Genomic DNA, 20,500 nt, shown 5'->3' with positions numbered 1-20,500 from the left:
CTTTTTAAGGTTCAACTATTGCCGTCAATTTCAGTTTCGCATTTTGTTTAGTGAGCTCAACAGTGTTTGGCGTACAAGTTTTTTTACAACACGAATCCGGGTGTAGATATTTTGCACTAACGAACTGGCTTACCACCCGGAAAATTAATGCAAACAATAGTTGTATTGAGTTTCCCGCTTCGAATGCTTGCAGCAATATTCCGGTATGAAGAACTGGTCAAAAATTAGGTAACTATATAAACTCCTTCCATTTTGCATTTTTTTCCTTAGCTGAACCCAAAGCGAAATATTTTACAATCGGAAGTCCGCTATACTGAAAAATGCAAATAAAACGAAATGTTCTTAAATTTTTTTGAAAAGGAATGTAAAATAAATACGATACATTTTTGAAATTAACTAATACTTCACTTATTAATTGTAATTTACGTAGTGTCGCACATACTTTAATTAAAAATTTTGTAGCGAACTTTATAACTAGATTATCGTTAAACAAAAACAAGTATAAATAACTGTATAGGCTATACGAAAAGATACATGGTGAGCTCGAAAACAGTGAAAAAAAAAGTCCATAAAAGTTGATTCAGATTTCCATCCTAAAACATTTCCACAGTAATTTATCCTCATTTATTACTTAAAGTGGAAGACTGGCTGAAATTTATTTAAAGCGAAAATGGTTCAATTAATTTGAAAGTTGTGAGGATTATTTTTACATTTTTTGTCTCCAGTAATATTGATTCCGCCAAGATTGGAAGAGTACAGTTTTCGCCCCAGGATGCTTTCTTACTGTACATCCTCGACATTTTTCTTGAAAAGACCAATCGAAAGTGATTTGATTTGAAATGACTTTTCGAGTTTATTCATTAGGTGGTGCATTCAGTTTTGATTAAAGTGTTCGATGGTTTTTAGACTTGTCGTATTGGAACGAACCGACGTGTATGCGCTAATCTTATATCTGGATTTTTAAGTGTTCCTTGTGTGTTTTTCATGTTCTTTGTGAGACAAGTGTTTCTTGAAGTGGAGTGGAAAAGTTTTGTAGGTATGATGCAACATCATCAGTTGACTATTATAAGTCAGAACACGCCATTTCCATAGAGCAGGGGTTCTTAAACTGGGGTCCATGGACCCCTTGGGGGTCCGTGAACTAGTTTTAGAGGGTCCATGAAGGTTTAATTGAAAAATAAAACATTTTAATTAAAATTAAAACGGCTTTGCACGGAATGTATTTAGACTCCATTTCACTTAAACATTTTTGGATCCAAAATCAGCAAATTTATGAAGTCTATTTGTACTGTGACATCAATTTATGACGTCATTTTTGAAATTTTTTTGCCTTCAGTGGTCCACGCGAGATAAAAGAACATTTTAGGGGTCCGCGGTAAAAAAAGTTTAAGAACCCCTGCCATAGAGGGTATATGGTAATTCTTTAGACGTTAAAGTAGTTTGAGTGAGCACAGATTTTAACGTAAGACATATTCTTATTTCGAGAAAGCGTTAAGAGCTTTCCAGTGAAAAAATTGGACAACCACGGTAGTAGAAGTTTTTTCAAGTTTCGGTTTGAATGACTTGAAGCCTATCAATTTCTGTTTTAGGCGAAATAGTTTGTAACTGCAATTATGCCTTATTTGGCGTTTTTATTTGGATAAAAAATAAATTCCATCCGATACGATACAAAATACCAACATTACTATGGTCACATATAGGCAATGCCGATAAACCTTAAACACAGAACTTAGTGTTACGCAGAACTTCGTGTTACGCAGAACTTCGTGTTACGCAGAACTTCGTGCTACGCAGTTTGCTTTAGCGTTAAATAGATTCCCTACTTATAACGTGCGAGTCATCAGGCAACAAAAGTCAACGACGTGTTGCTAGAGGTGCAGTCTATACCGAGATTCGTTGACATGTGATACAGGCCTGCGCTTAACAACAAGCAAGAATATAACTTTGTTTTGGCATGTTCTTTAACATTAAACAAAATGATAAAAAGTAACACAGCGAGTGTACTTAGTTTCTAGAAACTTTGACGAGGTTTAAGCCTACCAGTTAACAAATGTTAAACGCACCAGTTCATTGCTGAAATGGGGAAGTGTTATAAAAATTGTTTGTTTTATAGAATCTGTACTTGTTCCAAAAGAGAAATGATTTAATTGTTAATTGGCTGGCACTGTGTGCGTCATCCAAACTCGGTGGTTTAATTTTTGTTTTTGCTGATAGACCTGCCATTTATTGACATTTCTATAATTTAATTTTGTTATTCATTTTATTTTTGTTTCGGGCGGTGGATAGGTTTTTTTTTGACATGGCGTCACAATTGGCCAGACGTTTATTTAGATGCTAGGATGAGACCCAGAGCGCTTTTGGGTTAACGTACTTAGACATATGAAATATATTGATCTTACTCCATGAACGTTTTTTTTTAAAAAAGAGAGTGGATGTTTTCCGGAAGACTTTCGATATATTTGCGCGTACTTCTTTAGGGTACCAATTGCTCTTTTACTGAAGCATTTCCTAATGCTACTGTGTAACTGTATACCAGTAAAGTCGTTCCTGTCAATGACAAGCTGAATTTGGTCAGCAATATTGCAACACCTTCTGCTGCAAACATATAGAATTAATAACTTGCTCGATAAAGAAAAAATATATTGTGAGAAGCTTTATTTGATGATCACCGTTAAGCAAGCGAGCGAAGCGAGGATAACATATAAATCACAAAAAGAACCACGTTTCGGTGTTACCGATTGTAGGTCTACATTATAGCGCAGGACACATCTGCGGTACGTCATAAGTGACGTTACCGAAAAGCTCGACGTTCTGCATCGATGGAGAAATGACGTAATCCACTGGGCAGATGCAATCATGTGCAACGGCTTTAATCTCCGCCGACGTCAGAACACGTGGCCACATAAAGAAGTTTCCGATTGTACCCCTGGGAAAGAATTGTTGGTTAAAATTTATATTTGCATCCTAGCCTATAGTAGTATAAATCTAAATTATTTAAATGCTTTAATGGCAGTGTTGGTAGGCTATGCACACAACTCTAGGTTAATTAGTTTGTCATTCCTAGAATAGTAAAATGACATGCTTTATCTGCAAAATTATGGATTGGTAGGGTCTATACAGAGACAATTTATACCTTTATTTCTAAAATGCTTAAACTGATTTCCTTCGGTTTTCGCCAAAAATGCAGATTAGGCGCATTAATAGTGACTATTCACAAAGTTCTTTACCTAGTGTTGCCGGGAACGAATGTCTTCCTGTGTGTTTTATCTTTTTTATCAGGAAAAGTTTAGAAACAAATTCGTCAAATAGCCATAAATCTCATAACGGGGTGATTTAAGAGTGAAGCTAAATTTATTTTCGGTTTTGCTGCATTGCTGTCAATTACTTAACGCACAATGTGAGTGGTACAAGGTTTCAGTATTTTTTAACATATGGCGAAACAAAGTGGTCTCTCTCTTTGTAAATTCTCTATCTAGATCAGTGATTCTCAACCGCGGCTCTCAGAGCCGCATGCGGCTCTCAACTGTACATATTGCGGCTCTTACTAACGGAGTAAAAAATTAGTTGGCAGTAGGAAAACTGCAACAAAGTAAGTAAGAAGAATAAAAAATTAATGAATTTGATCAGCAAGGATCCCGAGTACGAAGTACTAATGTTACCGGGTACTTCCGTCCGGCTCTATAAAATAATTTTGTGGTTTGTTACGTCACAATATATTTAGTCCTGATCGACAAGCTATAGCAATTGGCAAAGCTATGGCAAACACTGTTAATTAGTTAGCCTAGGCTAGCGTGATGTATATTGGTTGTTTTCTTGTTGCTATTTTAATGTTTTTTAATTATATGCCTATTGTTGTTTTTATGCGGCTCCTTGCAAACCCTAGGTTTGAAATGCGGCTCTGGCTCTAAAAAAGGTTGAGAACCACTGGTCTAGATGAACGTTTAAATTTTCATCTCCACCTAAAAACGAAAGATTAAATTGTTTAATGCCACGTTGATATATGAAATGCTCCCTATCTGCATAAAGTGTTGTTTGGCCACATTGGTAGGCTCTATACAAGAATAACTGGTCAATTTGTACATCAGTGGTCGGCAAACTTTTTTGTCGCGGCCCAAAGTACTCTTTTCAAAATTATTAAAAGCCCACCACGTAAAACTACGAATTCAGTGGCGGATTCAGGATATTTGGTTTTAAGGTAAAATATTTCACCGCGCCTTGATGCCCAAAACACTGCCATGCCATAATGTAAAATATAATATAAAGACCGGTAACTGAAATCCCAACTGAAATTGTTGGTTATGTCTTATCCGTTTTTCCCTATCAACCAATTACGCCTACATCAAGAATCTGTCTCTCTCTTTGTGTATAAATATAAATATCCATATATATATACAAACATGGTTCAATATAATGTGGTTAAAACTTACGTGAACGACTGACCAGCGTCCAATCGTTCGGCATTTTTCGCATCCTGTTCTTGGCCAAATATAAAGCTTCCACCACTAGATGTCGCTCCTCCAGTGTAAGCTATTGTTTGTCGTATTTTACCGTTCACTGAAAATCCAAGCTCATTTGACTCTGAATCGAACCAGGTGCATATATGGACCTAGGAATGGAAGGGAAATTTAGGAGTTTTATCCTATATAACAACAGCGCCGAGAAAACAGCATATTTGCATAGATAAAAAAATTGCCACTGTCTTCCTAACTCTTAAGCGTACAGTGACGATAACATTTTTTTAGTTATACCGACCGGTTTCGATGATTAGGTCAACAAAATACTGTTTGTTCCGAAAATAAAATTGTAGTTTGTTATAAGTTAATATAGCAAGCAGGGCAGGCTAGAAAAATAACCAGCCTGCAGTGAGGATCGAACTCACGACCCCCGGCCAAAAGGGGTGTGTCGCTCTAACAACTGAGCAGGATCACAGGGGCGATTTAAAACAACCATACGCCAGTGCTTGCCACTTCTTGGTAGTACAAAATTCTAACTGAAATAATCCACTGATAGTATAGCTGTCCTGAAAAGAAATGATATACTACAATAGTAACTGTACCTGAACGTTGGGCACCCATTTGTAGGGAAAAGAAAATATCCTCCCGTCAATGTGAGGGTCGATTGTGTTTTGCTGTCCACTAAAAATGAGAAACTCGTTATCGTGGGCGCCGGCGTAACTGACGACTGCAAAGGAATGAGAAACATCGGTCACGTTGATCCATGCGCAGGCCGTGGCTGCTTTGAGACTAGGAACGTAGCCTCGGTACCAGACGTAGTCGAGGATCTGGCGTTGTCGCGGAAACGTGAAGGTCAAGGAAGGGCAGACTAAAAACGTAAAACAGCAGTTATGGGTAAAATAAAACAGCAGTTATGATTAACTATTCCTGCCGCAAAAAATGTCTGATGAGGGTTTTAAGTGTTTTAATGATAAGCGTTTTGTTTTATGAAGCGTAGGCTAACGTTCTCTTTATGAGCAAAAACCACGACATTCAAGGTACCTGTTTTAGTTTTATCGTTCATCGACTTCAACTCGGCTTTCAGACTTGCCACCTTCTTTTCCAAACCAGAAATATTTGTTTCTGTGTGTACGAGAAAAAGTAGGACACTTAGTTCAGAGACATTTTAAAACAAAAAAAAATATTTAAGACAGAATTGTTTGTTTGCCACATGAACCATACAGCTTAAGTGTAGACACACAGAACACAATTTAGTTAGTGACTTCACTTTATGATCTCTGGGTTGGCATGTTTATGTAACCATTTAAGGTGCACATTGGTAAAGCGCTTTTTTAAGGTAATTTTTGTGTGGGAATCAAAACAGCATGGCCAAGTTGTTTTTCGCGTAATCGTAGCGCTATATAATGTTTGACAAGGATAGATAAATAGGAAGGAATCATTTGTGTTGTATGACAGTAAAAAAAATTCCAGCCCAAAAAACCTAACGACATTTATATATCAACTAAAATATGGAAACGCCACTCCAACGCGTTCCTACCCCACTATCAACCCGTACTGACCTTCAGACCTTCCGTCTTTACCAGGAGCTCCGGTTTCACCTTTTTGTCCCCTTAACCCTGGAACAAAACGCAAAAAATTGTTTTAACTAACATTAGATACAAAATCGGCGCAAACTTTATAGTATTAAATGTTAATATTAACTAGATCACTACGATTAAGTCACACATTCACAATGACCGACAACATTTTATTCGGGCAGCCAAAAAAACAGGATTCATAAGGATACGTCATAACATAACATCACAAAGTTATATACAAAAGTTACGTGATAAATAAGAACAACACACACGAGTTGTTTCGTTGAAGATGTCCGACTATGTATAGTTTTTCGTGAGAGGAGGGAAAGGTTTTTTGACAGTACAAAAGCCACCTTTCCAGAATATTTTTTGTTTTTTAGACGTGAAGCGAAAAACGCCTTTACCACAACCTTTCTCGAGGATGCGATAAGTCGTACAGCGCCTATGATCTAAACCGATTTAATTAAAACGGCTCACGAAAATACGCTTATCATATTTTGCATCTACGTGGTTAAAATAGGCACAAACTCCAAGTCTTTTCGAGGATGCGTTCAGTCAAAGAGCCTTCGGGCTAACTCTAAAACGATGTAATAAAAACGGCTGCGCTACAGGTCACGAAATATGCAAAACATAGTTTGCATCTACGTGGTTAAAATAGGCACAAACTCCAGTTTGATGGGTTTATCTTGCCCTCCTTGGATCCACCGCAGCAAACTCTTAACGGCTAGGTAAGCCGAGAGGATTTAAATTGCTGAGCTGCAGTTTCTTAACTCGTTCAACACGTTTTGGCAGTTATCGAACTTTAGGTTCGGAAAGCAGGAAACATTTTGGTGCAGAAGTTCTTAACCAGGGGTGGAAATTGACTGATTGTTTGTATGTTGTATTATGCAAGACTGTTTTCATGCATATAAAACGTTATTTATAAATACGCTGCGTTTAATTACTATTATTACAATTTTATTCACTTCCGTTCGACCATCGTAGACCGGGGCTATACGAGGAAATTTCATGAAAACCCAAAGGGTATGAGCGCTAAAATCGTAAAGAAACACTGTTTAGGTGGGTGCAATTAATGAACCACATTTTATGACGTGAATTATGCGTTTCTTTTAAGATAACATAAAGACGTTTGATCGTGACATGGCGTAATTCATCTTTAACCGATATGAGCATACCAGTTTTTGTGCGTTTAAATTTCTATATAGTGTTTTCTATAGTTGGAGATATTTTTAAACTAAAAAAATTTTCGATCTTACCTCCCAGATAGGCTTCTTGGCCTGGAATATTGGAGAGTGGCGCACATATTTGGACCTGGCCGCCGCAGGCTTGTTGTTGTCCTGCTGGTGGAGGTGGAAAAACCGACTGACTTTGGGTGGATATTTGGCCAAGAGCTAAGATAAAACTGGCAAAAAGAGCAAACCTACACATTGTTACCGATTTACCCAAATTAAATCGAAAATGAACAAAGGAAATTTTTTTAACGTTCTGTTAAAAAAAATCATTGCAGACTATTAGCATTTTTTATTGACTCCCTAAAATTGTTCTATTTAAATTTGGCTTATTTAAAAACAAATATTATCAAAAGCGGCTTTTGTTTTCATATTTTGCCCGATTCAAACTTCTCTAGTTATATACATTACTGTTCTTGTAGGATTTAGACTACAGTAAAAAATGCCTATTAAGCAGCAGAAAGCAAAGCGTACAACTCCTCAAACACAAGCGTTGACTCGCGGCTCGGTTTCTAACTAATCTTCAGATGCAGGTGTTCAGCTTTATACCTGTCGAACGAAACATCGTTGAATAGCCTGAAAATCGATTTGAGATGTAATCAGCGAGCCAATGGAACGCGGCTGCAATTTAACTAGCACGTGGGCGTGTTTGACAAACAACGTTCGAAAGGTCCTTAGGCAACGAAAGATAACGAGGTCATGCTAGGTGCAGTTTATATCGAGCTTCGTTGCAAATGTGCCCCCGGCCTGCGTTCGAGTGATAACACCAAGCAAGAAAATAATTTGGCGTGTTACACCCCTTAACATTGAGCAATTGGTAAAACGTAACACAGCGAGTATTTTCAGTTTCCAAGGTCTCATGCCAAGGTTTACGCCTACTATAGTTAAAAAAGAAAAAAACTTTACAAAAATATTAATAAAATTTTTTGTTTCGAAGAATCTGTGCTTTTTCCAACAGTAACACAGAAATTGTTGCAGCATTTCTTAAGCGGTTCGCCGTGAAAGGTGGCCAGGTGCAACGTAATAAAAAATGTTACAAGAACTCGCAAAAAAAAATCTGTATTGTTTTTGTAAAATGTTACAAAAAATGAGTATTATTTTGAGAATTAGATAGTAGTAAAAGTGGACTTGAATAACGTTTTACATAATCCAAAAAAACCCTAATTGCACTACTATAGCTTCTCCAAAAAAATCCACTGTGAACCCAAATTTTACTGAAACCTACCCAAAACCCTATCAAGGGTAAACAGTCCCGTGTCAAAACAGCGTCCCCAAACGCCACCGCTTAAAACACATACCTCGACACTAGAACAGCGGATGCCACGGCGGCATGTCACGGTGCCCGTTTTATATCAAAAATGTTTTGGGTTTTATTATGGCGTTGGTCTTAATAATATGTTTTGATTTGAGTTAAGCTGCTGTTTGAAGATGATCCTTTAATCAAAAATTACCGCATAGTTTTATATTTTTTAATAAAGGAACACGTCTGGAGATAAACTTGAGTCACTATTTTTATCAATAAACGCTGAGCAATATGACTGAATTGGTAGCTCTTTCTTTGAAGTCCAAATGGCTGATATTGGCTCTTCAAAGAAAGACGATATAGCCAACGGGACTCCGGCCATTTAATAACGAAATCAGAACAACATCTACGTGGGAATAAAACACAGTTCAGAATAAGACCTACATGGCCAGAATAATGCCTTTAGCCTACAACGTTTAACCAAACACCGAACCCTATCCCTAACTTCATCACCAACTCCACCTAATAATTTCAACCCTAACCAAATTCTACCCATTATCCGCGCCTAACCCTTAACAGAGGCACCCCAACAGCGCCTTTAAAATTAAGGAGGACATACGTCGACATCGAAAAGGCCGACGCCATAAAAGGATCCCCTTAACCGGTCCCATACCCTGTCCCTGCAGTTTTGGCTATTTTGTCAATCTACGTTTAATTACGTTAAATTTAGGACGCAATGATCCGTCAGATTTAGGTCTTATTCAGACGATTTTAGATCTTATTCTGTCGTTGTTATTACTGCGTATTTGGTTTGATTTTGTTGTTTAATGCTGTTGTAATATAGATTATTCTGATTTAGCTGGTGTTGCTTTGTGGGTCTTATTTTGCGTTTCCACCCAGATCTGAATAACATACTGTGTGTTTTCATAATTTCAAACATTAAAGGCCAGTTTAAAAAAATGGATTTCATATGTAATCAGCGAGCCAATGGAACGCGGCTGCAATTTAACTAGCACGTGGGCGTGTTTGACAAACAGCGTTCGAAAGGTCCTTAGGCAACGAAAGATAACGAGGTCATGCTAGGTGCAGTCTATATCGAAATTCGTTGCAAATGTGCCCCCGGCCTGCGTTCGAGTGATAACACCAAGCAAGAACATAATTATGTTACAACCCTTAACATTGAACAGTATGATAAAACGTAACACAGCGAATGTTTTCAGTTGCCAAAGTCTATGCCAAGGTTTACGTCTACTATAGTTCAGAAAAAAAAATCAACTTAAAAAAATGTTAAACGCACCAGGTCATCGTTGAAACGGCAAATGCTATTAAAAGTATTTTTTTGTAAAGGATCTGGGCTAGTTCCAACAAAAGAAATGGTTAAAGTGTCAATTGGCTGGCACTTTGTGCGTCTTCCGAACTCAGTGGTTTTGATTTTTTTTCTTTTTCTGGACCTGCGAAGACAAATTGGTGTTGACAATTCTCGCATTTAACTTTGTGATTGATTTTTTTTTTTTCGAGAAGAGAAGCAATTTTTTTCTGAGATGGCACAACAGCCATTTAAGTCGGTCCTGTCAATGACAAGCTGTATTTTGTCAGCAATATTGCAAAACGTTGGGCGGCAAACATAGAATTAATACCTTGTTCGATAAAGAAAATATACAATTTGAAAAACTTCCAACAAGAAATGATCAACACCGTTGAGCATGCGAGCAAAGTGAGGATAAGATGTAAATCGAAAGCACAAAATGTTGCACGTTTTGGTGCTAGCGATTGTAGGTCTACATTATCATAGGACACATCTGTGGTACGTCATAGGTGACGTCACCAAACAGCTCGACGTTCTGCATCGATGGAGCAATGACGTAATCAACCGGGCAGATGCAGTCATGTGCAACGGCTCTAATCTCCGCTGACGTCAGAACACGCGGCCACATAAAGTAGTTTCCGATTGTACCACTAGGAAAACAATTGTTGTTTAAAATTTTAATTTGCATCTCTACCTAGAAGTGTAAAACTAAATTATTCAAATGACCTTTGGTATAGGCCAGGGGTGGGCAAATGTATTCAATCAAAGATTTATTTGCAAAATATACATGTACCAAAAAGCCTCAAAATTATTCCAATACAAAACCGGTAAAAAGTTCAAGTTCAGCAATAATAACAGGATTGTAATATAGCACAGCAGTCATAATTACCACAATAATATTAACGGTCATAACAAAATAACACGCACAATATTTATCAATATCAGTCATTTGGTAACAAACTCTTCGGAATCTATGTCTAGGGTTTACGAAATGCTGACCGAAATAAAGAAAAGGAAAAGAGAGAAACGCTCATAAACTGCATCTTGGCAGCCTTGACAATTTTTTGGGAATTTTACGATTCGACTGAAAGACCCAAAAAAACATGCGGACGAGCCGCAGTTTGCCCACCCCTGGTATAAGCTATGCACACAGGGACAAATTTTTGACTTGACCTTAAATGAAATGCTTTCTATAGCAAAAAGTGGTGTTTGGCCACATTGGTACCTTTTATTAGGAAACAAATTGGTTCGATTAATGAATCTCTCTCTCTTTGTATATAAATATATTATATATATATATATATATATATATATATATATATATAAACATGGTCCAATCATATCGTTACAACTTACGTGAACGACTGGCCAGCTTCCAAACGTTCGGCATTTTTCGCATCCTGGTCTTGGCCAAACAAAAAGCTTCCACCACTAGATGTTGCCCCTCCTGTATAAGGAACGGTTTGTCGTATTTCGCCGTTCACTGAAAATCCAACCACATTCGAGTTGGAATCGAACCAGGTGCATATGTGTACCTAGGAAGGGAAGGAAAGTTTAGGGCCGCACGCGAATGAGGAATTTTGACGTACAACTTAAAAGCGGCCGGATAATTACGTAAAAAAAATGCCGCAAGATCCAAAACCAAGTTTATGTAATGCTATATAAAGCAACATACTACTCCAATGCTAAAATACCAGACCGTTTTGGAACTGAACTTACATTTTAAATAATATTCTATGCTGGTCTAGATCCCTCTCAAAATACTCATTATTTTGGGTTGGGTGCCGGTTAGCTTCTGGGTTTGTGTAGCTCAAACATTGTTGTTAAATAACAAACATAATAATACTTTGCTATCAGAGAAATATAGACTGTACCTGAAATGATCTACTGATGGCAACTGTACCTGAAATGATATGCTAATAGTAACTGTACCTGGACGTTGGGCACCCATTGGTAGGTAAATGAATACTTGCTTCCGTCAATATGTGGGTCCATTGTGGATTGTTGAGTGCTGAAGATGAGAAACTCGTTATCGTGGGCGCCGGCGTAACTGACGACTGCAAAGGAATGAGAAACATCGGTCACGTTGATCCATGCGCAGGCCGTGGCTGCTTTGAGACTAGGAACGTAGCCTCGGTACCAGACGTAGTCGAGGATCTGGCGTTGTCGGGGAAACGTGAAGGTCAGGGGAGGGCAAACTAAAAATGACAAAACAACAGTTATAGTGAACTACTCTTTGCCGCAAAGAAATGCCTGATTAAATGCTTTAACGACATCTTCTCGAAAAATCTTCACAGGCATTCAAGTATCTGTTTTAGATTTATCCTTCATCGACTTCAACTTCCAGACTTGCCACATTCTTTTCCAACCCAGAAGTATTTGTTTCTGTGTGTACGAGAACAAGTAGGACACTTAGTATGGGGATATTTTAAAACAAAAAAAATATATTTTAGACAGAATCGTTTGTTTGCCAAATTTAAACCATATAGTGTAAGTGTTGACACACATAACACAATGTGGTTTCTAACATTGTGATCACTTGGAGGCATGTTCATAAAAGCATTTAAGACAGAGCTTTCCAACCAGTGGGTCGCGAAGCTATTTCAGGTGGGTCGAAAATCTAAATGTTACAGTTTTCGATCAGATGGGGGAAATTATTGCATTTTCATTACGTAACATTGATGGATTACCAATGTAACAAATACGTACAATTAGATGTGTGGTGTCGTATTAACTATATTTTAGTAAGTTGTCCCCATCGAGCCTCGACCAAACCTTACAATATCCAATATGCAAACCCACGTTTAGCATTAATAGTAAATTGCATGTTTATACATTGTTTCGTTTCTCATTAATTTGTTTTTCTTTCGTTTGATCACATCTCATTGTGGTTCGCACCATAATACCTGCAACGTCGCGAAAAAGCTTGGAAAGCGCTGATTTAAGGTGAACATTGGTAAAACGATTTTTGAGGGTAGTTTTAAGCATGAGATTTAAAAAACATAGCAAAGTTTTAACAGCAAATATATTTTTTATTACACAATATATTTAAAAAGCGCTACACAGTATTTCAAGGACAGATAAGTAAGAAGGATCATTTATGCTGCATCTGTCGCCAACTAAAAAACAGACTTACAAAAACCCAACGAGAATCATATATCAACTAAAATATGGAAACGCCACTTCCACCCGTTCCTTCCCCACTATTAACCCGTACTGACCTTCATGACTTCCGTTTCTGCCATGAGCTCCTGTTTCACCTTTTTGCCCTCTGAGCCCTGTAAGAAAACGCAAAAAATTGCTGTAGTTTTTCTGACGTTCTGGCGGTTATCGAACTTTAGGTTTGGAAAGCATATTTTAGTGGTTTTAATTAAAAAATTTTATGTGCGTCGAAATTATGCGTTTCGTTTGTCGTAGCATATAGACTTTTGATAAAATTTACGGGATTTGCTGTAAATCAATTTTTTTTCTACATTGGCATACCACCATTTTTTGTGCGTTTGAAGTTTACTATAGTGTTTTTCTAGTTGGAGAGAAATTTTTTTTTGATTTTTAAACGATTAAAAATTTTTGATCTTACCTCCCAGGTAGGCTTCTTGGCCTGGAATATTGGAGAGTGGTGCACATATTTGGACCTGGCCGCCGCAGGCTTGCTGTTGTCCTGCTGGTGGAGGTGGAAATACCGATGGATTTTGGGTGGATATTTGGCCAAGAGCTAAGAACAAACTGGCAAACAGAGCGAACCTACACATTGTTAACGATTTACCCAAATCGAAAATCAACAAAAGAAATTTCTTTTTTAAGCCCTTCTGTTAAAAAAAATCATTTCATTAACAGCTTTTTGTCGCCTTTCTCAAAATTGACTAATAATTTACATGACCGTTCTTGCGATTTTTTGGACTACAATTAATTTGAACTAAAGCGAGAAATAGGACTATTAAGCTGCAGAAAGCAAAGCTTACAACTCCTCAAACACAAGTTTTGACTCGCGGCTCGATTTCCAACTAACATGCAGATCCAGGTGTACAGCTTTATACCAGTCGAAAAAAACATGAGTAAGTACTGTGAAAATGGATTACAGATGTAATCAGCGAGCTAATGTAACGCGACTGCAATGTAACTAGCTCGTGAGCGTGTTTGTCAAACAACGTTCGAAATGTCCCTTTTGGTAAGCAAGTTCGAAAGGTTGTCAAGCAACGTTCGAAAAGTCCTGTTTGGCAAGCAAGTTCGAAATGTTGGCAAACATAGTTTAAAAGATCCCAGGCAACGAAAGTCAACGACGTGATGCTAATATAGGTGCAATCTATACCGAGATTCGTTATACATTTGCTATCGTCTTGTATTCGAGTGATAACACAAGCAAAAACATAACTTGGCGTGTTACACCCCTTAACATTGAGCAATTGGTAAAACGTAACACAGCGAGTGTTTTCAGTTTCCAAAGTCTCATGCCAAGGTTTACGCCTACTAGTTAAAAAAGAAAAAAAAAATACCAAAAATATTAATAAAGTTATTTGTATCAAAGGATCTGTGCTTGTTCCAACACAGAAATTGTTGCAGCATTTCTTAAGCGGTTCGCCGTGAAAGGTGGCCAGGTACAACGTAATAAAAAAATGTTACAAGAACTCGCAAAAAAAATCTGTATTGTTTTTGTAAAATGTTACAAAAAATGAGTATTATTTTGAGAATTAGATAGTAGTAAAAGTGGACTTGAATAACGTTTTACATAATCCAAAAAAAACCCTAATTGCACTACTATAGCTTCTCCAAAAAAATCCACTGTGAACCCAAATTTTACTGAAACCTACCCAAAACCCTATCAAGGGTAAACAGTCCCGTGTCAAAACAGCGTCCCCAAACGCCACCGCTTAAAACACATACCTCGACACTAGAACAGCGGATGCCACGGCGGCATGTCACGGTGCCCGTTTTATATCAAAAATGTTTTGGGTTTTATTATGGCGTTGGTCTTAATAATATGTTTTGATTTGAGTTAAGCTGTTTGGAGATGATCCTTTAATAAAAAATTACCGCATAGATTTATATTTTTTAATAAAGGAACACGTCTGGAGATAAACTTGAGTCACTATTTTTATCAATAAACACTGAGCAATATGACTGGAATGGTAGTTCTTTATTTGAAGTCCAAATGGCTGATATTGGCTCTTCAAAGGAAGACGATATAGCCAACGGGACTCCGGCCATTTAATAACGAAATCAGAACAACATCTACGTGGGAATAAAACACAGTTCAGAATAAGACCTACATGGCCAGAATAATGCCTTTAGCCTACAACGTTTAACCAAACACCGAACCCTATCCCTAACTTCATCACCAACTCCACCTAATAATTTCAACCCTAACCAAATTCTACCCATTATCCGCGCCTAACCCTTAACAGAGGCACCCCAACAGCGCCTTTAAAATTAAGGAGGACATACGTCGACATCGAAAAGGCCGACGCCATAAAAGGATCCCCTAACCGGTTCCATACCCTGTCCCTACAGTTTTGCCAAATTTGTCAATTTACGTTTAATTACGTTAAATTTAGGACGCAATGATCCGTCAGATTTAGGTCTTATTCAGACGATTTTAGATCTTATTCTGTCGTTGTTATTACTGCGTATTTGGTTTGATTTTGTCGTTTAATGCTGTTGTAATATAGATTAATATAGATTTAATATAGATTATTCTGCTTTAGCTGGTGTTGCTTTGTGGGTCTTATTTTGCGTTTCCACCCAGATCTAAATAACATACTGTGTGTTTTCATAATTTCCATCATTAAAGGCCAGTTTAAAAAAATGGATTACAGATGTAATCAGCGAGCCAATGGAACGCGGCTGCAATTTAACTAGCACGTGGGCGTGTTTGACAAACAGCGTTCGAAAGGTCCTTAGGCAACGAAAGATAACGAGGTCATGCTAGGTGCAGTTTATATCGAGCTTCGTTGCAAATGTGCCCCCGGCCTGCGTTCGAGTGATAACAACAAGCAAGAACATAATTATGTTACAACCCTTAAACATTGAACAGTATGATAAAACGTAACACAGCGAATGTTTTCAGTTGCCAAAGTCTATGCCAAGGTTTACGTTTATAAGTTAAAAAAGAAAAATCAACTTAGAAAAATGTTAAACGCACCAGGTCATCGTTGAAACGGCATATGCTATTAAAAGTATTTGTTTTATATAGGATCTGGGCTAGTTCCAACAAAAGAAATGGTTACAGTGTCAATTGGCTGGCACTTTGTGCGTCATCCTAACTCAGTATAGTTTTGATTTTTTTCTTCTTTTTCTGGACCTGCGAAGACAAATTGGTGTTGACAATTCTCGCATTTAACTTTGTGATTGATTTTATTTTTTTTCGAGAAGAGAAGCAATTTTTTTCTGAGATGGCACAACAGCCATTTAAGTCGGTCCTGTCAATGACAAGCTGTATTTTGTCAGCAATATTGCAAAACGTTGGGCGGCAAACATAGAATTAATACCTTGTTCGATAAAGAAAATATACAATTTGAAAAACTTCCAACAAGAAATGATCAACACCGTTGAGCATGCGAGCAAAGTGAGGATAAGATGTAAATCGGAAGCACGAAATGTCGCACGTTTTGGTGCTAGCGATTGCAGGTCTACATTATCACAGGACACATCTGTGGTACGTCATAGGTGACGTCACCAAACAACTCGACGTTCTGCATCGATGGAGCAATGACGTAATCAACTGGGCAGATGCAATCATGTGTAACGGCTCTAATCTCCGCTGACGTCAGAACACGTGGCCACATAAAGAAGTTTCCGATTGTACCACTGGGAAAACAATTGTTGTTTAAAATTTAAATTTGCATCTCTACCAAGAAGTGCAAAACTAAATTATTCAAATGACCTTTGGTATAGGCCAGGGGTGGGCAAATGTAATCAATCAAAGATTCATTTGCAGAAGATACATGTACCCGAGAGCTTTAAAATTATTCCAATACAAAACCGGTAAAAACTTCAAGTTCAGCAATAATAAAATAATTGTAAATAACACAACAGTAATAATTACCACAATAATATTAACGGTAATAACAAAATAACACGCACAATATTTATCAATATCAGTCATTTGGTAACAAACCCTTCGGAATCTATGTCTAGGGTTTACGTCATAAACGAAATGCTGAACGAAATAAAGAAAAGGAAAAGAGAGAAACGCTCATAAACTGCATCTTGGCAGCCTTGACAATTTTTTGGGAATTTTACGATTCAACTGAAAGACCCAAAAAAAAACATGCGGACGAGCCGCAGTTTGCCCACCCCTGGTGTAAGCTATGCACACAGGGGACAAATTTTTGATTTGACCTTAAACGAAATGCTCTCTATAGCAAAAAGTGTTGTTCGGCCACATTGGTAGGCTGAATACAAAGATGATCAATCGAAACCCCTAAGAATCGCAATTCCCGTTGTCCTAAATTTAACTCCTGCGAACAAATGTTTCTTTGAGCCTTTTACCCTATTTACCTGGAAACCTGCTGACGGAGTCTTAGACATTAAAACTATGTTTTAAAACAACCCGGTTATGGATGAGGGATATAGTCATTTTTCGCTTTTCGGTAATTCGGATACCCCGTACAAAATACCTTTAATTAGGAAACAAATTTGTTCGATTAACGAGTCTCTCTCTTTGTATATAAATATATTATATATATATATAAATATATATATATATAAACATGGTCCAATTATATCGTTACAACTTACGTGAACGACTGGCCAGCGTCCAAACGTTCGGCATTTTTCGCATCCTGGTCTTGGCCAAATATAAAGCTTCCACCACTAGATGTCGCCCCTCCTATATAAGGAACGGTTTGCCGTATTTCGCCGTTCGCTGAAAATCCAAGCTCATTCGACTCTGAATCGAACCAGGTGCATATGTGGACCTAACAAGGGAAGGAAAGTTTAAGGCCTCACGCGAATAAGGAATTTCGACGTACGCCTTAACAGCGCCGATTAACAGAAAGTTCGTTGCCACTGTATTAAATCTTAAGCGCTCAGTGACGGTACAAGAAAACAATATTTCATATCGGCCGGATAATTAGGTAAAAAAATGCTGCAAGTTTTAAAACCAAGTTTATGTAATGCTAAAAAAAGCAACATACTACTCCAATGCTAAAATACCAGACCGTTTTGGAAATGAATTTACATTTTAAATAATATTCTATGCTGGTCTAGATCCCTCTCAAAACGCGCATTATTTGGGGTTGGGTGCTGGTTAGCGTTTGGGTTTGGGTAGCTCAAGTATTGTTGTTAAATAATAAACATAATAATACTTCACTATGAGAGAAATCTAGACTGTACCTGAAATGATCTACTGATAGCAACTATACGTGAAATGATATACTAATAGTAACTGTACCTGAACGTTGGGCACCCATTGGTAGGTAAAGGAATACTTGCTTCCGTTAATATGTGGGTCTACTGTGTATTGTTGACTGCTGAAGATGAGAAACTCGTTATCGTGGGCGCCGGCGTAACTGGCGACTGCAAAGCAATGAGAAACATCGGTCACGTTGATCCATGCGCAGGCCGTGGCTGCTTTGAGACTAGGAACATAGCCTCGGTACCAGACGTAGTCGAGGATCTGGCGTTGTCGGGGAAACGTGAAGGTCAGGGGAGGGCAAACTAAAAACGACAAAACAACAGTTATAGTGAACTACTCTTTGCCGCAAAAAAATGCCTGATTAAATGTTTAAACGACATCTTCTCGAAAAATCTTCACAAGCATTCAAAGTATCTGTTTTAGATTTATCCCTCATCGACTACAACTCGGCTTCCAGACTTGTCACATTCTTTTCCAACCCAGAATTATTTGTTTCTGTATGTACGAGAACAAGTAGGACACTTAGTATAGGGATATTTTAAAACAAAAAAAATATATTTAAGGCAGAATTGTTTGTTTGCCAAATTTAAACCATATAGTGTAAGTCAGTGTTTCCCAACCATTTTGATACTAGTGCCCCCTTGGGCTCAATAATATTTCATATTGCCCCCCTCATCTTGCTTTACAGTCAAGTATTATATTAATCGTTGCCTAACACTTATTGTCTTCACTTTCGTTTCGATAAGCTGTCAGTCATATTTTAGGTTGTCTAACATACATTCACTATAGGAATTTATGGATACATTAATTCACCAGGTTATGTCATTACCAGGAACAAATTCAACTTTCTGCACCAATACTTTAAATCAGGGGTCGGCAACCACTTCTTGTCAGGGGCACCAATCAGACTCAGAAAGGTCTCTGTGGGCCGCTAAGAATTGTGTTATTGAAATGCTAGAACAACTGTGAATCAGGCGGACCTCGGATTTTTTTCATCCATACTACTAATTAAATGTGTAATAAAGCTAGTTTGAAGAAATGCGATAACCTTAGTGTTTATAGATAGTGTCATTCAGTGTTTGTTAAGGTCTTTAAGTCCTGGCGCAGCTTGCGAGCGCAATTTTTTGGGGGTATACCAACATTTCTTTTAAATTTCGTGCTAGTATTCATTACCGTACATTGCCGAAAAAAATCAAAAAATGTTAAATAATATATGTCTAATATTTTTGAATACCTTTTTACGTTTGTCCGCAACGGTAAAAAAGCGCTAGTCTATTCCCAAAACAGCATGAAAACGTAAACAAACTGGACGTAAAAAGACCATTGGCGCGAAGCGCGAAAAATTTTTGCCCGAAAGGACTCGTGTCTATAGTTGTCAAAGAGGTGGCGGCCGTAAGTTGGCGACCCCTGCTTTAAATATACAAAGATTTTGCCGCGTATAAAACTGTGAAACGCAACAACAACCAACAACTTTACATTTATTACGTAACAATGGTCGGAAAACTGCATTTAAGGTTAAAAGTTACCTACAGTCCTGTTTGTTACTATTTTTATGTGAATTTTTTATAAAATTTAGTCTATAAGTGGTTTTATGTAACGCCCTCTTAAGTGCATTCAGCGCCCCCCAAATTAGAAACGGACCCAAAACGCCCCCTTGTAACTCGCCAACGCCCACAAGGGGGCGGTACCGCCCACGTTGTAAGTGCATATAGTGTAACACACATTAATAGTAAATTGCATGTTTATACTTTGTTTCGTTTCTCATTAATTTGTTTTTTTTTCGTTTGATCACATCTCATTGTGGTTCGCACCATAAAACCTGCATTAAAAGTGGGTCGCGAACTGAAAAAGTTGGGTCGCGAACTGAAAAAGTTTGGAAAGCGCTGATTTAAGGTGAACATTGGTGAAACGATTTTTGAGGGTAATTTTAAGCATGAGATTTAAAAAACATAGCAAAGTTTTAACAGCAAACATATTTTTTACACAATTATATTCAAAAAGCGCTGCACAATATTTGAATGACAGATAAGTAAGAAGGATCATTTATGCTGCAACTGAAAAACAGACTTACAAAAACCCAACGAGATTCATATATCAACTAAAATATGGAAACGCCACTTCCACCCGTTTCTACCCCACTATAAGCCCGTACTGACCTTCATGACTTCCGTTTCTGCCAGGAGCTCCGGTTTGTTGTTGTCCTGCTGGTGGAGGTGGAAAAACCGATGGATTTTGGGTGGATATTTGGGCAAGAGCTAAGAACAAACTTGCTAAAAGAGCGAACCTACACATTGTTACCGATTTTGAAGCAAATCTAAATTCAACAAAGGAAATT

At 37.7% G+C, this 20,500-nt stretch overlaps 3 protein-coding genes across 3 annotated transcripts; all 3 read right to left on the bottom strand.

Annotated features, from left to right (window-relative positions):
- Positions 1 to 2,544: 2,544 nt before the first annotated feature.
- Positions 2,545 to 7,663, bottom strand: LOC146145639 (C-reactive protein-like). Its single transcript, XM_083389931.1, has 6 exons — positions 7,288 to 7,663; positions 6,014 to 6,070; positions 5,496 to 5,576; positions 5,057 to 5,322; positions 4,428 to 4,606; positions 2,545 to 2,926 (listed from the first exon to the last, which is right to left on the bottom strand). The coding sequence occupies exons 1-6, from the start codon at positions 7,457 to 7,459 to the stop codon at positions 2,752 to 2,754; spliced, it is 930 nt and encodes a 309-aa protein (XP_083246057.1). The 5' UTR covers positions 7,460 to 7,663; the 3' UTR covers positions 2,545 to 2,751.
- Positions 7,664 to 10,281: 2,618 nt separating this feature from the next.
- On the bottom strand, positions 10,282 to 13,561 carry LOC146145638 (C-reactive protein-like). The gene is made up of 5 exons (XM_083390634.1): positions 13,390 to 13,561; positions 13,031 to 13,087; positions 11,742 to 12,007; positions 11,166 to 11,344; positions 10,282 to 10,459 (listed from the first exon to the last, which is right to left on the bottom strand). The coding sequence occupies exons 1-5, from the start codon at positions 13,559 to 13,561 to the stop codon at positions 10,282 to 10,284; spliced, it is 852 nt and encodes a 283-aa protein (XP_083246760.1).
- Positions 13,562 to 16,224: 2,663 nt separating this feature from the next.
- LOC146145637 (C-reactive protein-like) lies at positions 16,225 to 20,500 on the bottom strand. Its single transcript, XM_083390311.1, has 4 exons — positions 20,322 to 20,500; positions 18,202 to 18,467; positions 17,547 to 17,725; positions 16,225 to 16,613 (listed from the first exon to the last, which is right to left on the bottom strand). The coding sequence occupies exons 1-4, from the start codon at positions 20,455 to 20,457 to the stop codon at positions 16,436 to 16,438; spliced, it is 759 nt and encodes a 252-aa protein (XP_083246437.1). The 5' UTR covers positions 20,458 to 20,500; the 3' UTR covers positions 16,225 to 16,435.

This window comes from Ascidiella aspersa, chromosome 5 (genome assembly GCF_963924565.1).
Source record: "Ascidiella aspersa chromosome 5, kaAscAspe10.2, whole genome shotgun sequence".
NCBI classification, from domain to species: Eukaryota; Metazoa; Chordata; class Ascidiacea; order Phlebobranchia; family Ascidiidae; genus Ascidiella; species Ascidiella aspersa.
The sequence above is the reverse complement of the archived record's forward strand: the minus strand, read 5'-3'. Positions and strand labels throughout refer to the sequence as shown.

Excerpts from the sequence above, each read along its gene's own strand:
- LOC146145638 (XM_083390634.1), bottom strand. The coding sequence starts at position 13,561 with ATGTGTAGGTTCGCTCTGTTTGCCAGTTTGTTCTTAGCTCTTGGCCAA. Across the intron at positions 13,088-13,389 it reads CCAAGAAGCCTACCTGGGAG|GGCTCAGAGGGCAAAAAGGT; the intron begins GTAAGATCAAAA and ends GTTTTCTTACAG. Across the intron at positions 11,345-11,741 it reads AATGGGTGCCCAACGTCCAG|GTACACATATGCACCTGGTT; the intron begins GTACAGTTACTA and ends TTCCCTTCCTAG.
- LOC146145639 (XM_083389931.1), bottom strand. The coding sequence starts at position 7,459 with ATGTGTAGGTTTGCTCTTTTTGCCAGTTTTATCTTAGCTCTTGGCCAA. Across the intron at positions 6,071-7,287 it reads CCAAGAAGCCTATCTGGGAG|GGTTAAGGGGACAAAAAGGT; the intron begins GTAAGATCGAAA and ends GTTTTGTTCCAG. Across the intron at positions 4,607-5,056 it reads AATGGGTGCCCAACGTTCAG|GTCCATATATGCACCTGGTT; the intron begins GTACAGTTACTA and ends TTCCATTCCTAG.
- LOC146145637 (XM_083390311.1), bottom strand. The coding sequence starts at position 20,457 with ATGTGTAGGTTCGCTCTTTTAGCAAGTTTGTTCTTAGCTCTTGCCCAA. Across the intron at positions 18,468-20,321 it reads CAGAAACGGAAGTCATGAAG|TTTGCCCTCCCCTGACCTTC; the intron begins GTCAGTACGGGC and ends TGTCGTTTTTAG. Across the intron at positions 17,726-18,201 it reads AATGGGTGCCCAACGTTCAG|GTCCACATATGCACCTGGTT; the intron begins GTACAGTTACTA and ends TTCCCTTGTTAG.